The 14652-nt window shown below is 38.2% G+C and overlaps 1 protein-coding gene across 1 annotated transcript in view; it reads right to left on the bottom strand.

The window, feature by feature from the left end:
* LOC150079171 (uncharacterized) overlaps positions 1-14652 on the bottom strand; it is a 70060-nt gene that overhangs the window by 13468 nt on the left and 41940 nt on the right. The window contains exon 4 of the mRNA XM_090382980.1: positions 12212-12347. Within this exon, the coding sequence (XP_090239106.1) occupies positions 12212-12347 (136 nt within the window). The remainder of the gene's footprint in view (positions 1-12211; positions 12348-14652) is intronic.

Below are 14652 nucleotides of genomic sequence, written 5' to 3'. Positions count from 1 at the left end.
GTATTCTGTTAACAACATGGTTCAAGGAATATAACTTGGATACCGGGTTGGCATGTGTCGACATTTATGAGATCAGGGACAACAACAACCAAAATGTCGAAAAATGAGGGCATTCTCGAAGCTGTTAGAAAAAAAAAAGGTTTTCAAAGACAGCGAGGAAGAAGACTGTGGTCAGTGTTCAGTTAATGCAGCATAGTGGGACAAACTGTTTAAAAAACTCTTTCTTTGTTTTATGAAACCAATAACATCAATCCCAAATTTAGATATTATCTCAGCAAAATGAAAGACATTGCTCATAAATTTAACCTTAAAAGAATAAAACAAATGATATTGGAAGACTTCTTTGAACAATAAAAACAATGTACATATTACAGGAAGAATTTTTAATAGTGAAATTATTTTTCTTGTGAATTATTTATATAGTTTTTTTTTTTTTTTTTTTTTTTTTTTGATTTGGTAGTTGTTGGCGCATCGGCTTCTGTGGCCATAATGCACCTCCCAAGGTTTTTGCAGTACTTTGATCCAAGCCCGAGGCGGGAATCGAACCCGCGACCTTTGGGTTGCCGGGCAGGTACTTTACCCACTCGGCTAGCCCGGTCGGCTATTTATATAGTGCTTAAATATATCAAATAAATTGTTAATCATGAGCTATGATTATTCAGTGTTGTTTTCATCCCTTTTCATAAGTACAGTATATATCTATGTGCATGTGTGTGATAAATATAGTGAGTAACAGCAAAAGTAACATATAAGTACAATAATGGATATAATGAGCAATATTCTTTGGTCTCTTGGATCTCATTATAACCAAATTCAACTGAATTTATTTCTGATGTTCTAGAATTTACCGTGTTTTGAGAAAATTAAATCAAAACCAAACTGTCTGGCCTATCGGAGTGCGGAAGTGAAGTTGTGTGATTTCTCCATAAATAACTTCTCAGTTCACGTATATATTTGTCCAGTTTAGCCCTTAGCAGTTTTTTTCCATCCAAAGTGTAACTTCTAGTCAAAGAAAGGATATCTCGTTTTGTTGCTTACAAAAATTTTCTTTGTAACTAATGTAAATGCACTTGACAACGATAGCTCTATTCCCCTCCAGAGGTAGCTGTTTGCAATTAGCATTCCACTGATATATGCAACTCTAGCTGAGGGGAGAAACTGGGTATCTACAGTAATTAGTCAATGATGAGTCCTGTTTACAAAAATTACTCTGCACATGAATACTGAATATCTCAAAATGAATATACAGCCAATTTTTAACTAATATTAAAAAATTTCCTCTCTTGGAAATATGGTAATAGGATGTACAGTAGATACGAGTATATACAGCAGTATTCACTTTTTCCAGTTTCCTATATGAAATTGCTAATTCTTTGAACACACTACTTTTTTTTTTTTATATAATTCATTTTAGGAGATGTGATCATACAAACTGTATATCCAAAACTGCGGAATGACGAGGCTTGTTATATCAAGGTTGCACTGTGTGTACATATATACTGAAAGGACAGAATTCATGGAATACCTGGTTCCTGGGCAATGAGACACTGTCACCCTCTCACTAGTGGATGAACCCACAGCTTGGCAGGTATATAGGTACACTGCATTCACATAGATGGCAATTCGATATCAGTATGGATAAATGTTGTCAGTTAACAAACTCTGAAAAAGGGATGATAGTGGGTGCTCGAAGCATGTATCACTCTATCATGGAAGTGGTACAGAAACTGCACTATCCCCATTCGACGTGGACAGCACTGTGGGCACAGAAGGTGGTGGATCAACGTGGTCATTGATGTCTGTCTCACATTGTTTCAGCCAACTGGAGATTAACAGTGGCACAAATTACTGCTAAGTTTTGCCAGAAGTGTTTCCACCAAGACCATCAGACAACCATTAGCTGCAATAGTATATGGGAGCCATCGACCCACCAGAGTCCCATTGCTAACACCAAGACACAGGACACTATGCCTCAACTGGGTGAAAGAACATCGACATTGGACCTTGGATGATTGGAGACAGGTCTCCTGGTCTGATGATTCCCATTTCCAGTTATTTCGAGAAGATGGGAGGGTACATATCTGGCAGAAACCGCATGAAGCTATGTGCCTGCCATGTCAACAAGGAACTGTTCAGGCAGGTGGACGGTCGGTAATGGTCTGGGGCATGTTCAACTGGCACACGTTGGGACCTCTGGTATGTCTAGATGCATCTCTGAATGATCCAGGTTGCGTGTCCATCCATGCACACCATCTGCATCCCTTCATGGTCATTGTGCACCCACAGGCCAGTTGACTCTTCCAGCAGGACAATGTGCCTCCCAACAAAGCTGTGGTGACTAGAACATGGTTCTAAGGGCATTCTGCAGATTTTACCACCATGGAATAGCCTCCCTGTTCACCGGACATGAACCCGGTGGAGCATCTTTGGGATGCTGTGGAAAGGTCCATGCGAGCTCTGGATCCTCCACCCAGGAATGTGACGGAATTATGGATAGCAGTGCAGCAAGCACAAATGGAAATACCTGTGGAATGCTTTCATGAACTAGTGGACTCAAATGCTTCGCCATGTGACTGCCGATATCCGGGCAAAAGGTGAGCCTACCTATTACTAGATAGGTATCCCATGACTTCTGTCCAATATACACACACATATAGACAGTAATTAGTGGCAAACATTTATTTGACATAATATTAACAATGGAGTACGAGATGGATGCATTTCATGATGTTACAACAAATGCTCGAAGGTTCCACCATGAGACACGATGCATGCGTGACACCGACGCAGCATGGATTGGCGGACACAGTTGACCACACCTGGAGTTTCTTTGACAGTAGCAGCAGCACAGATGAGTCTCACCACGAGATCCATTTCCGTCTCCACAAGCGATTCATACACGATAGATTTGAGAGCCCCCCCCACAGAAAGAAATCAAGGCTTGATAAATCAGGTGAGCGTGGGGGTCAGGCAACGGGTCCACCACGGCCAATCTATCGACGCCGAAAATGCCTGTTCAAATGGTCACGAACACACCTTCCATAGTGGGCAGGCGCCCCATCATGTTGAAACCAAATGTTGCGTCTCACATTTGCTGGAACATCATCAAGTAACCCTGGTAGAACTTGTTCAAGAAAGATCCGATATTTAGCGGAGTTCGTGCGGGATGGTAACAGGTATGGGCCGACTAAGCAGTCACCGACCATACCTGCCCACACATTGATTGCGAAGCGATGTTGTGCCACATGGGGGCACACACTGTGTGGGCCCTCTGCTAATCCATACACTAGGTGCATGTCTGCCAGCTCACAGTTCGTATATCGATGCATGCTCTTCGTGCGGCGACTACTGCTTGAATGAGTAAACCAGAAATTTTCCCTCTTGCGAACTGATGAACAGCACCGCGTACCGACTTACGGTGATTTTTCCGGTTGTGGGTTCCTATGCGATTCACATTCCGTTAACGGAATGTGAATCACATAGGAACCTCCCCTAAACATCGGTACCAATATTTTTGAGACACCCTGTATATATATATAAATTCAGGAAAGAATTATAAAAAACATTTTAGACAAAATATGAACATCGGTCTATAAGTTTCTTTCCATTTTTCAGTTTAAAAGACCATATATATATATATATATATATATATGGTCTTTCAAACTGAAGACCATATATTTAGGGAATTTCAACCAGACACATGTGTATGTATTTCTATTCATTACGTATATAAATAGTTACAAAAAATTAAAAACATACATTTAACTTTAATTGAATTTAACTGAATATATACATGTGTATATTCAGTACTATTAGTTAATTTCATTTTCAGATTTATTGCAAATTTGGCCTGCTGTGTCACCTATGAAATTTGAAAAATGATGAGGTGTGGCAATAAAGTTCCCAGACTAGTGCTGTTTATAGTCGTGTTCAAAGAGTTTTAAAATAAATGGAAGTAATACGTTATAATTCAAACAGATGGTGGTACAGAGATCAGAAGGCTGATAGGCTATAAGTAACAACCAGTTTTCATTAGTAGTGTTAACATTCCATGTAATGATTTTGCAATTGAGCAATGAACAAATATCGCCTTAAACTGGGAAAATATGCAATAGCAACTTTTGAAATGTTAAAAACTGTTTGATATGAATAAGCAGATGAATCAAAGGCCTGTGCAAAATTTGTGCTGCACATCCTAGCAGATGAATAGAAGCAACGAAGAGTCTCATAATGTCAAGACTTCATCCAGACTTATCAAGAAAATATATTGTCACTGGGGATGAGTGTTCGGTGTTTCCGAATGACCCAAGAATGAAGCACCAGAGTATGCAGTGGACTTCAAAATCATCCCAAAGGCCCAAAAAGTTTTGTTTATAGAAGTCCATAATTAGCATTAGCATTAGTAGAGGCATTTGATGCAAGAAAGCAAGCTTATGCAGCATCAGCCAAAAAAAAAAAAAAAACCACTTCCACTTCACCCCTCTGCTTGTTTAAAATACCTGTCCAGCTGAACCTTAAACTTATTTAGGCTATCAACTTCCACGACAAGGGATGGAAGTCTGTTCCACCAACCAACCACCCGCTGGCTAAAGGCAAATTTCCGCACGTCTATCCTACATCTGTCTTTCCTCAATTTGAATTTATGCCCTCTCAGGTGATCATTCTGAGCGAGAGGAAGAATCCCATCAGCATTGAGCATGCTCAAACCATTCAAGGCTTTATACACCTCTATCAGATCACCTCGCTGGTGCCTAGTCTCCAGACACTGTCATTTGCAAAACTTAAGCCTTTCTTCGTAAGAGCACCCCTTTGTTCCATTCACTAATATTGTTGCCCTTCTCTGTACTCGTTCCAGCAGCTCTACATCCTTCTTGAAATGAGGCCTCCAGACCTGTATACAGTATTCTAGGTGTGGCCTGACCATTGCCTTATACAAGGGAATAATCACCTCCTTATCCCTGCTAGAAAAATTCCTATATATCATTGATAATACACCATGAGCTACTCTTGCAGCCCGTCTGCACTGCTCAGAGAACTTCATATCTGCCTGCACAACCACCCCCAGGTCCCTTTCATTCTCTACCACTGTCAGTGTAGTACCACAGAGTTGATACGTTGCTCTGGGGTTGCTGTTTCCCATATGTAGTACTTTACATTTGTCAATGTTAAACTTCATTTGCCACCTCTCAGCCCATCTGCTCAACCTTTCCAGATCCTGTTGCAGTAGCATAGTGTCAGTAGTGTCCTTGACAACCCTGCCAACCTTCGTATCGTCTGCAAACTTGGACATTAAGCTTGATATACCATCATCAATATCATTTATAAATACAGAAAACAATAATGGACCCAATACTGAACCCTGAGGGACTCCACTAATAACATTAGTCCACGATGAGCAGTGTCCATTGATTACCACTCTCTGTCTTCTCCCCCTCAACCACCCCTTTATCCATAGCAGCAATTTGCCTCCAATGCCACACTGCTCCAATTTGTGCAGCAGTCTTCCATGTGCAACAGTATCAAAAGCCTTTCTAAGATCCAAGTATATAATATCAAAATTATTCCATGCATCCAGTTCTTTTGTGACTGCATCATAGTATCCATTCAAAGGAAATGCTAGGAAGGGTGAGTGAATGATAAGTGATCCCCTGGGTGTGAAGGATGAATGTGTGAGAAAGGGTGAGTGCTGAAAAAGTAAATGTAGAAATTGAGTAAAATTAGCAAATGACTGTGGAGTTTGAGTGAAATGGGCTGTGTGAATGTAAGGGTGTAAAAGTGTGTGCCTGCATGAGTGAATGAATGTGAGAAATAGTGTGTTGAATATATAAATGTTGAAAGCAGAATGTAAAAGTATGACAGGAAGTTTGTTTAAAAAAAAAATTACTATTAGTATAATTGTTATATAAATGTGTTTTTTTTTTTGTTCAATTAGATATGTAGATAAATATTCTCCTAAATTTGATTATTTGTGTCATTTAATTGTGTAAGCTTTCTTTAAATTATTTGACAAACAAGCATTAAATTATTTTAAGTAATAATTGGACAGGCAGGACTGACAGCTTGCTGCTCAATTTTGCTTGTTTAATAAATTACCCCTCCCTGGTGTGAATGAGAATGATGGATGAATGGGGGAAAAAAAAGTATAAAAAGTTGTAAAATGTAAAAACTATAAAATGATGCCTTGAAATGTAGAGGGAAAAAAATATATAAAATGTAAAAAAAAAAAATGGTGTGTGAGCAAATTATATAAATTGCATGTTTATTCCATGGGAACCTTATAGACCCCAAAGTCATGCTATTGGCTGTTCCTAGCCGGCATGCTGTGGAATGCTGTCCCAAGTGGGAAGCAACCACCAGCACAGTTCAGCTGCTGCCATTAGGCCTTCTTAGCCACACTCCCTTGCCTGGTTCTTTGCCTCCACTCCACGAGTGAGAGGGGGAGGTTACCCCTGGTCTCCTCCCCCCCCCCCCTTATCACCCCTCTTTCTGCTCAGGGGGGCATGGGCCTGCTCCACTCATTTGAGGATAATCTTCTCTATGGACCCAATATCTCTGTCTTTTCCCCCAGCCTTCAATCTCCCCTCCCCCTCTAACTTACAACTACTAGTGTTTGAATCATTGTTAAATTGCTTGAACCCTACACCCAAAAACTTAATGACTTAATGACATCAAATCGCATAACTAGTACTCCTTTTGGCTGACCCCTATCTATAGTATTTTTTTTTTTTTTTTTTTTTTTTTTTTTAGGTCCTAGCCACTGAAATCTCAGGAAATTAGGTGGCAGGACCTGCCAGAGTAAATAACTATAATACTGGTGTATCTGGTTTGTCTCCACGGGGTGGAGTGTGGGCAATGTTGGATCTCATTAAGGGCCCAGCAGCCAAATGACCAAAGGAACAATGGTACACTACACGTGTTGAAGATCCATACACCTTTAAACCTCTGGCATTGACAGTGTTCTGTTTCGCACCTGCAATGTACACTATGCAGAGATGGGAGAAACTCCTGGTGCTATTTGACATTAAATACACTCTACATATCAATATTATTTTTGATGTCAAAACATCTTTGGCAGCACCTACTGAATTTTCAGACTGAAGTAAAACCGATTGTCAGCAAAAATACGAGAAGGATATGATGCAAATGACCACTTCCTAGATGATGCTAATGTTGCTAACTCAATCATTAACACTGATTCAGTAGAGAAAGTAGCAGGCGTGAGCATAAAATGTTACATCATTATACTAAATATTTCTGACTGAAGTAACACCATTTGGTAAAGAAAATGCAAAACACAAATGATGTCACTTTGCAAATGACACAACTCAGTCACTAACGTTGATTCGGTAGAATAAGTAGTAGGCATGAGCATAAGACGTTATATCATTCATAACTTCAGTTCTAGCTGTTCAATTTTAAAAATTTAAACGGTTTTAATTTTCTTTTGTCATCTAGTATCGAATTGTGAAAAGTGTTCAAAATACAATCTCAAGTGTATGTTTCCTAAGGATGTTTTCACATAAAATAAAACATTTTTCGCGCATAGAGAGTTCACATGCTGTTTTTTATGCATCCAGTTCCTTTGTTATTGTGTCATGTTATTCAATCAGATTGGCCAGATAACAGTGCCCTTAACAAATCAAATGCTATCACTGCAGTAACTGCATTTCTGTCTAGATGATCCTGCATTACTGCTTTAACCAGTGACTCCATTATTTTTTCCTGGAACAGAAAAACTAATAGGTCTGTAAATACTCATGTCTCCCTTTGTGACTTGGGAATACATCAACCTTATACATCCCCTGTATCCAGAAAAGCTCTCATAAAGGTTTTCTTACCTCTTTTTTGCCTCCTTTAATATAACTGCATAGATCCCATCCACCCCAAGTGCCTTTTTTTTTTTTAGCTTTAACTATTTCTCCCCCACTTTCCTCTCAGTTATCACAAAATCATTCAGTTCTCTGCCAGTACTTCTTTACTTACTTACATAAGTAAGTAAAGAAGTCTTTGCTGCTTTTTCTTTGCACTTCTCATAAAGTGAATTAGATTGCCTAACCACCACTGCCACTTAATTGCAAACTAGGTATAAACAAAGCATCTCCAATTACCTGATAATTTATATGCATATCATGCATTCCACAATTCTTATCAGTTCATCAGACATCCATTCAGATCTATGCATTGAAGTGTATCTCTTAGTTGGTATTAAAAAACCTAGCAGCGAAAACATCCCTTAATGCTTCCTATTTAGAATTTTCTGTTGATAACTTCAGTTGGTCCTACTGCCTAGAGTTTAAAAACTGTCTAATACTGCTGTAGTCACCTTTATGAATGCAAAAGCCCTTTCCCCTTCACTTGAAAATAGTTACATCTAAGTAAATCCCACATCAATACAATGCGATCACTGCCACCTAGTGGTACTGTTATCTGCAGGTTCTTAACGGATGGAGAGTCACTGCAGGTAATCAGATCGAGGGTGCTGCTTTCTCTTGTTGCCTCTCTGACATGCTGGTATTAGGTCTAACAACCATAGTGTAGGAAACAATCTTCCAATAACTCCACGAAAGTGTTGCTACTGTGTGAGTAACTAATCCACAAGGTACAGTCAATATCTGTAAAATTAGAGCCTTCCATTATAAGACATTCTGATTTACTGGCCCACTGTATATGTGTGTACAGGTGTTCATTATACTCATCACAGTCATTGGGCCTATAACACACTCCTTCCCTCATTTTTGTTTTGCCAGTGCTTATGTCACACCAAACTGACTCAACATTGTACTGGCCACCTGTCCATTGGATACACTGCCTTAGATTTAAATTTATTTATTATGCTCCTAGCATTAGCATACGTACAAGTATACCTACAACTGTTTTGCTCTTAGTAATCCTAACACAGCTCATATATTTGCTTGTTTAAACAGGACCAACAGGTCTTAAAATCCCCTGACACCTTGCTTTACAGGCTGCTGCATGTTCTAACAAAAGCAGTGCAAGAATCACTTTCATCTCTGCCTGAGGTTACTGTAATCTATTAGTTTGTGTATCTCACATGTGGAAATCTGCTGTACACCAATGGAAACAGTGAAAGGAGTGAAGGTGAGTTGGGTTTCTGGTCCATAAAGATTTTAAAAACAACATTTTGGAATTCAAAAGTACATCACCAAGGGTGTCAAGACTAATACTCAAGATTTCTAAGAGGTACAAGCTAAAGATTATAATGATTTATGCACCAACATCGAGCCATGATGATGAAGAGGTTGAAGAAATGTACACCGAAATTGAGTCCTCTAGATGAGCAGAAAACCCACTACACTATTATTATGGGGGACTTCAATGCTAAGGTTGGAAAAAGGCAAAACAGTGCAGAAAGAGGAACTATAGGAAATTTTGGAATTGGTGAAAGAAATAAAAGAGGTGAAAGACTTGTGGAATTTGCAGAATCTCAAGGACTGTCAGTAATGAACGCTTTTTTCATGAAAAGGGTGAACAGAAAGTGGACATGGAAGAGTCCAAATGGATTAACAACTAATGAAATCGACTTCATCCTCACTAACAGAAGATATATTGTGAATGATGTTACCGTCCTGAATAAGGTAAATGTTGGAAGTGATCACAGAATGGTAAGATGTACACTTGATATAGATGTAGGAAAGGAAAAAACTGACTCGAGTAAATAATACAAAGGTCTTTGAAATAACAGAGGAGGAGAAAAAGCAGTATGTACTGGAACTTAAGAACAAGTTTGAGCTTCTGCAGACTGCTCAGGACCAAGATATTGACGAGGAATATTACAACTTTCTGAAAGTGATAAAGCCCAAGAAACCTATAGGGAAACAGAAATCCAAAGAAGAAAAAATTAGTCAAGAAACACTTGTCATGATGAACCGAAGACAACAAATGCACTGATAGGGAGACAAAAACACTGATAGGGAGAAAATTGAGTACACTGAGTTATGCAAAGCCATTAGAAAGAGACTCAGAGAGGACATAAGAAGATTTAACACAAGAAAAGTAGAACAAGCATTAAGGGAAAACAAAGGATTTAAATCAGCAGTCATGAGCAGTAATACAGAAAGACAAATGATACTGAAACTGAAGAATAGCGATGGTGTACTAATAAACAGCAGAGAAGGCATAATTCAAATAGCAGAAGACTACAAGGAGCGAGGGAATGATGCCAGCAGTGGGGAAGATGGATTGCAAATTAGCAACACATACGACATATCCGATATTCTTCCCGATGAGGAAAAAAATGCATTGAAGAAAATGAAGAATCAGAAAGCCCTGGGGGAAGATGAAGTTACTGTAGAGTTGTTAAAGTTGGGAGGAAGAGACATAACACAAAAACTGGCAAGGCTCTTCACAAAGTGCATTAGAAAAGGTGTGACGGCTAAGCAGTGGAATAATGTAATCATAGTTTTGCTGCATAAGAAAGGAGATAAATCAGAAATTGGAAATTATAGACCAATTAGCTTGTTATCCCACATCTACAAGTTGTTCACAAGGGTCATTACTAACAAATTAGAAAGAATACTTGATGAGAATCAACCGAAAGAGCAGGCTGGCTTTAGGACAGGATTCTCAACTATGGATCACCTTCACATAATATCACAGCTAATGGAGAAAGCAAATGAATATAAAACACCATTATGCCTGGCATTTGTGGATTATGAAAAGGCATTTGACTCCATACAGCATAAGGCAATGTTTCGGGCACTGGAAAGACAAGGCATAGATACCCCATATATTATGATTTTGAAGAAAATATATGAGAGTGCTACCTCCTTTATTAGACTAGACAAAAACAGTAGCAAATTTAAAATCAAGAAAGGAGTTCGACAAGGAGACACAATATCTCCGAAGCTGTTTACTGCTGCCCTTGAGGAAGCTTTCAGAAGATTAGACTGGTCGCAGAAAGGAGTCAATGTGAACGGAGAGTACCTAAACCATTTACGATTTGCAGATGGCATTTGGTCAATAAGCCATGATCCCAAAGAATTAGAGGAAAATCTTAATCAGTTATGCACAGTTAGTAAGGATTTTGGACTAAAGATGAATATGGCTAAAACAAAAGTAATGATGAACAAGTATGCCACAGAAAGGGAAATAATGATTGAAGGAGCAGTAATTGAAAAGGTGGAGTCATATACTTATCTGGGACAAGTTATTAGCTGTAATAATGATAAATGGCTGGAAGTCAAGAAAAGAATAAATTTTGGATGGATAACATTCAGGAAATATAGTCACATACTGAAGAGCAATATCCCAGTTTGTCTGAAACGTAAAATAATGAATCAATGTATACTCCCCACCATGACTTATGGAAGTGAAACCTGGGCACTCACCAAAAGAATGGAAGAGAAGCTGAGAACTACACAGCGAAGAATGGAACGAATTATATTGGGAATCAGACTGTTAGATAGGAAGAGAAACACATGGATTAGGCAGCAAACTCAAGTAAAGGACATTCTTATCAAAACTAAAGAACTAAAATGGTCTTGGGCAGGACACATAGCTCGAAGACATGATGACAGATGGACTAAGAAAATAACAGAATGATACCAAAGAGGAGAAAGCCTGGAAGACAAAGGTGGAGATGAATAGATGAAATTCGTGAGTTTTTGGGTAATAAATGGATGGCCAGTGCTCAAAACAGAAGGAACTGGAAAGTTGCTGGAGAGGCCTTCATCCTGCAGTGGATTGAAAATGGCTGATGATGATGATCTCAGAGGCTAGTAGTCTTCTGACCCACCTAATACTGCCTCAAAAGCATTAGCAAATATTCTTTCACCCCTTCTATTTAAGTGTATCCCATCCTTGTAGATACAGTCTCTCTCCTCTTAATAAGCACAATCCATGCTGAGAAAAATTCTACTCCATGAGAGTTGCACAGTCTCTCCAGGGCTGAATTTATTGACAAGCCTCTCATCCTGGACTCCCTCCTATGATGTCAGGACAAGAGTGCAGATCATAATTATTAGCATTCTATATTCTATTATAACAGAATCACTACATTGCTAAGTGATCTTGTGTAACTAATGGCTGAGGGAAAATAAATCTGATAAGTTGAGATTTTTGAATTGGGTGGATCAATTCTACACATTCTGGTATGTATAGTAATATGTACTTCGAGGACTAATACAGACTTTAAGAATAAACTGAGTCCTTTATTATTTGAAGTGATTTTTCACTACAACCAAAATCTTACCTGAAAATGCTATTATATTAGCCTTGGGAAATCTATCTTTATTTCTCATATCATTATGGATGGTGGGAAATGCATATACACCTCCAAAAGCAAACATAATTGTACTAAAGGCAAGGAAAAATGATGAAGTAGTAGGTGGAGGGAAAGTAGCTTGAGAACGTACATCTGCATTCTCCATTAATATACCAACAAAGAGCATGACACAGGCAAGGGTTATGGTTCCTAATGCAATTACGATAGTTCCCCTAAAATAAAAATAAAACAAGCTTTAAATAGCAGATGTGAGAATCCTTTCTTGCCTATATGAAAGAATGCATTAATTAGATTTGACAAAATAAACAGCTTAAGAGACCTTACTCTAGTTTAAAGTTTCATTAATGCAGAATATATCTTATAATGATTTGTTATATTAAAGTATCCCCAGGGAACTGAATAAAAATTCACTTTGGAAAGGAAACAAATTTCTTATGAAAAACCATTCATATTGCCTTAATTTGACTCAGTGTTGTACTCCTTTTTGAGATGTACTACTGTTTATGTATAATCTGCTATATCCTGAAAAAGGCCTCTGAGGTCAGGAAAACTCATATCTAGGAAATAAACTCATACACCGACCATTGAACAAAATTTTTACTGTAACTAAAATTTTTACAAATAGTATAAAAACAAATTATTTATAATAAACTAATGATTGTATATTGCGGAATACTAAAAACTGTAATAAAAGATCGTTTACCATAAAATAAGCTAAAATATAAAATTAAAAGCGCTAAAAACCTGGAGCTTTCGAGAGCGTCAGCTCTCTTCTTCAACAGTAATATGACTTTCTGCAACATCTCCTTAAACAGTAGGTTCACGGTACCTCCACACGTGGTATTTCTCCACGTGGTTCAATCGGCACATGGTCAGAACCGGAAGTGGAAATGTCTCGGGTATGTGGCAAATAAAATCGTTCATCCGAACTAAATACAATTGTTTCAAAAATAGGATGAATATGCATGAAACAATTGTATTAAGTTCGGATGAACGATTTTATTTGCCACATACCCGAGACATTTCCGCTTCCGGTTCTGACCATGTGCCGATTGAACCACATGGAGAAATACCACGTGTGGAGGTACCGTGAACCTGCTGTTTAAGGAGATGTTGCAGAAAGTCATATTACTGTTGAAGAAGAGAGCTGACGCTCTCGAAAGCTCCAGGTTTTTAGCGCTTTTAATTTTATATTTTAGCTTATTTTATGGTAAACAATCTTTTATTACAGTTTTTAGTATTCCGCAATATACAATCATTAGTTTATTGTAAATAATTTGTTTTTATACTATTTGTAAAAATTTTAGTTACAGTAAAAATTTTGTTCAATGGTCGGTGTATGAGTTTATTTCCTAGATATAATCTGCTAGTTGGGAGGGAGAAGAGTAATTTATGCCCTCATTTATCTGATGATATGGGTCAAAGTATTGCTTGCACTCACCTCAAGCCTGCTGCTTAATGCCACATCAGCCGATGTTAAGATGTTCTGAGGGCTGCAACATTTCAAATGAAGGGGAAGATAAAGCTTGGGATACAAACCTAAATAACTTAAAGGGGTGTGTCAGGGTAGTAAACTATTGAAGATTACTTAGTCTTAAATGTGTCTACAGTAATTTCAGGAGTTGTCAATTAAATGGCTGAATTTCAACTCCCAGTTAGGACAACTAATGCTGAAATAATAGAGCTAACAGAAATGTGGTGCCACCCACAAATTGGAAATGACAAGTTCCACTACATGTATAATGTATTTTGTAAAGATAGGGAAGATAAAAGGAGTTGAAGGGTCATACTTCCTATTAAAAGCAGTCTGAGTGCAAAAAGAGCTTTTGCCGAGTCTGAAGTTATATCTGCCAGCATAGAATCTGTGTGGTGTGAGTAAGTTGGAAGATGAAGAGAGAGATGCTGCAGTAGTTAAAGGTAATGGAACAGGTATTAACTCCAGAAGAGGGGCCTTTGACAGTTTAGGGCACTATAAGGCATCTATGAATTGGGCAGATTGCAGAGGGAGGACAAATACATTTGAATTATGAAATAATTTTAAAGCAAAAATCACAGAAGCCATGAAGGAGGAGGATGGAATTACTATTAAATATTACATCAATTAAAACTGATGTAACTCATTATAAAGCACTTACTATAATAAATTAATTTGTTTAATTTTGATGTAGTGTACGCATACAGACTGCCAATTAAATAAGAGGACTGTTATTTCTCATCTGCACCGTGAATTCTACATTAAAATAGCTCACTATTTGAACTGCTAGTGTGCTCTTTCAATACAGCACATGTGCGTGGGTATCACTTCTACAGTTCTCAAGTCGCGGCAGTTGTAACAAGACACTGGTGGTGCGCTGTGTCAGAAATTTAAAGATGGAGCAATGTTCAGCAATTAAATTTTATTTCCATTT

Source organism: Mastigoproctus giganteus, chromosome 10 (genome assembly GCF_048544385.1).
Source record: "Mastigoproctus giganteus isolate SK-2022 chromosome 10, ASM4854438v1, whole genome shotgun sequence".
NCBI classification, from domain to species: domain Eukaryota; kingdom Metazoa; phylum Arthropoda; class Arachnida; order Uropygi; family Thelyphonidae; genus Mastigoproctus; species Mastigoproctus giganteus.
Note: the sequence above shows the minus strand (reverse complement) of the source record. Positions and strands in the feature narration are given on the sequence as shown.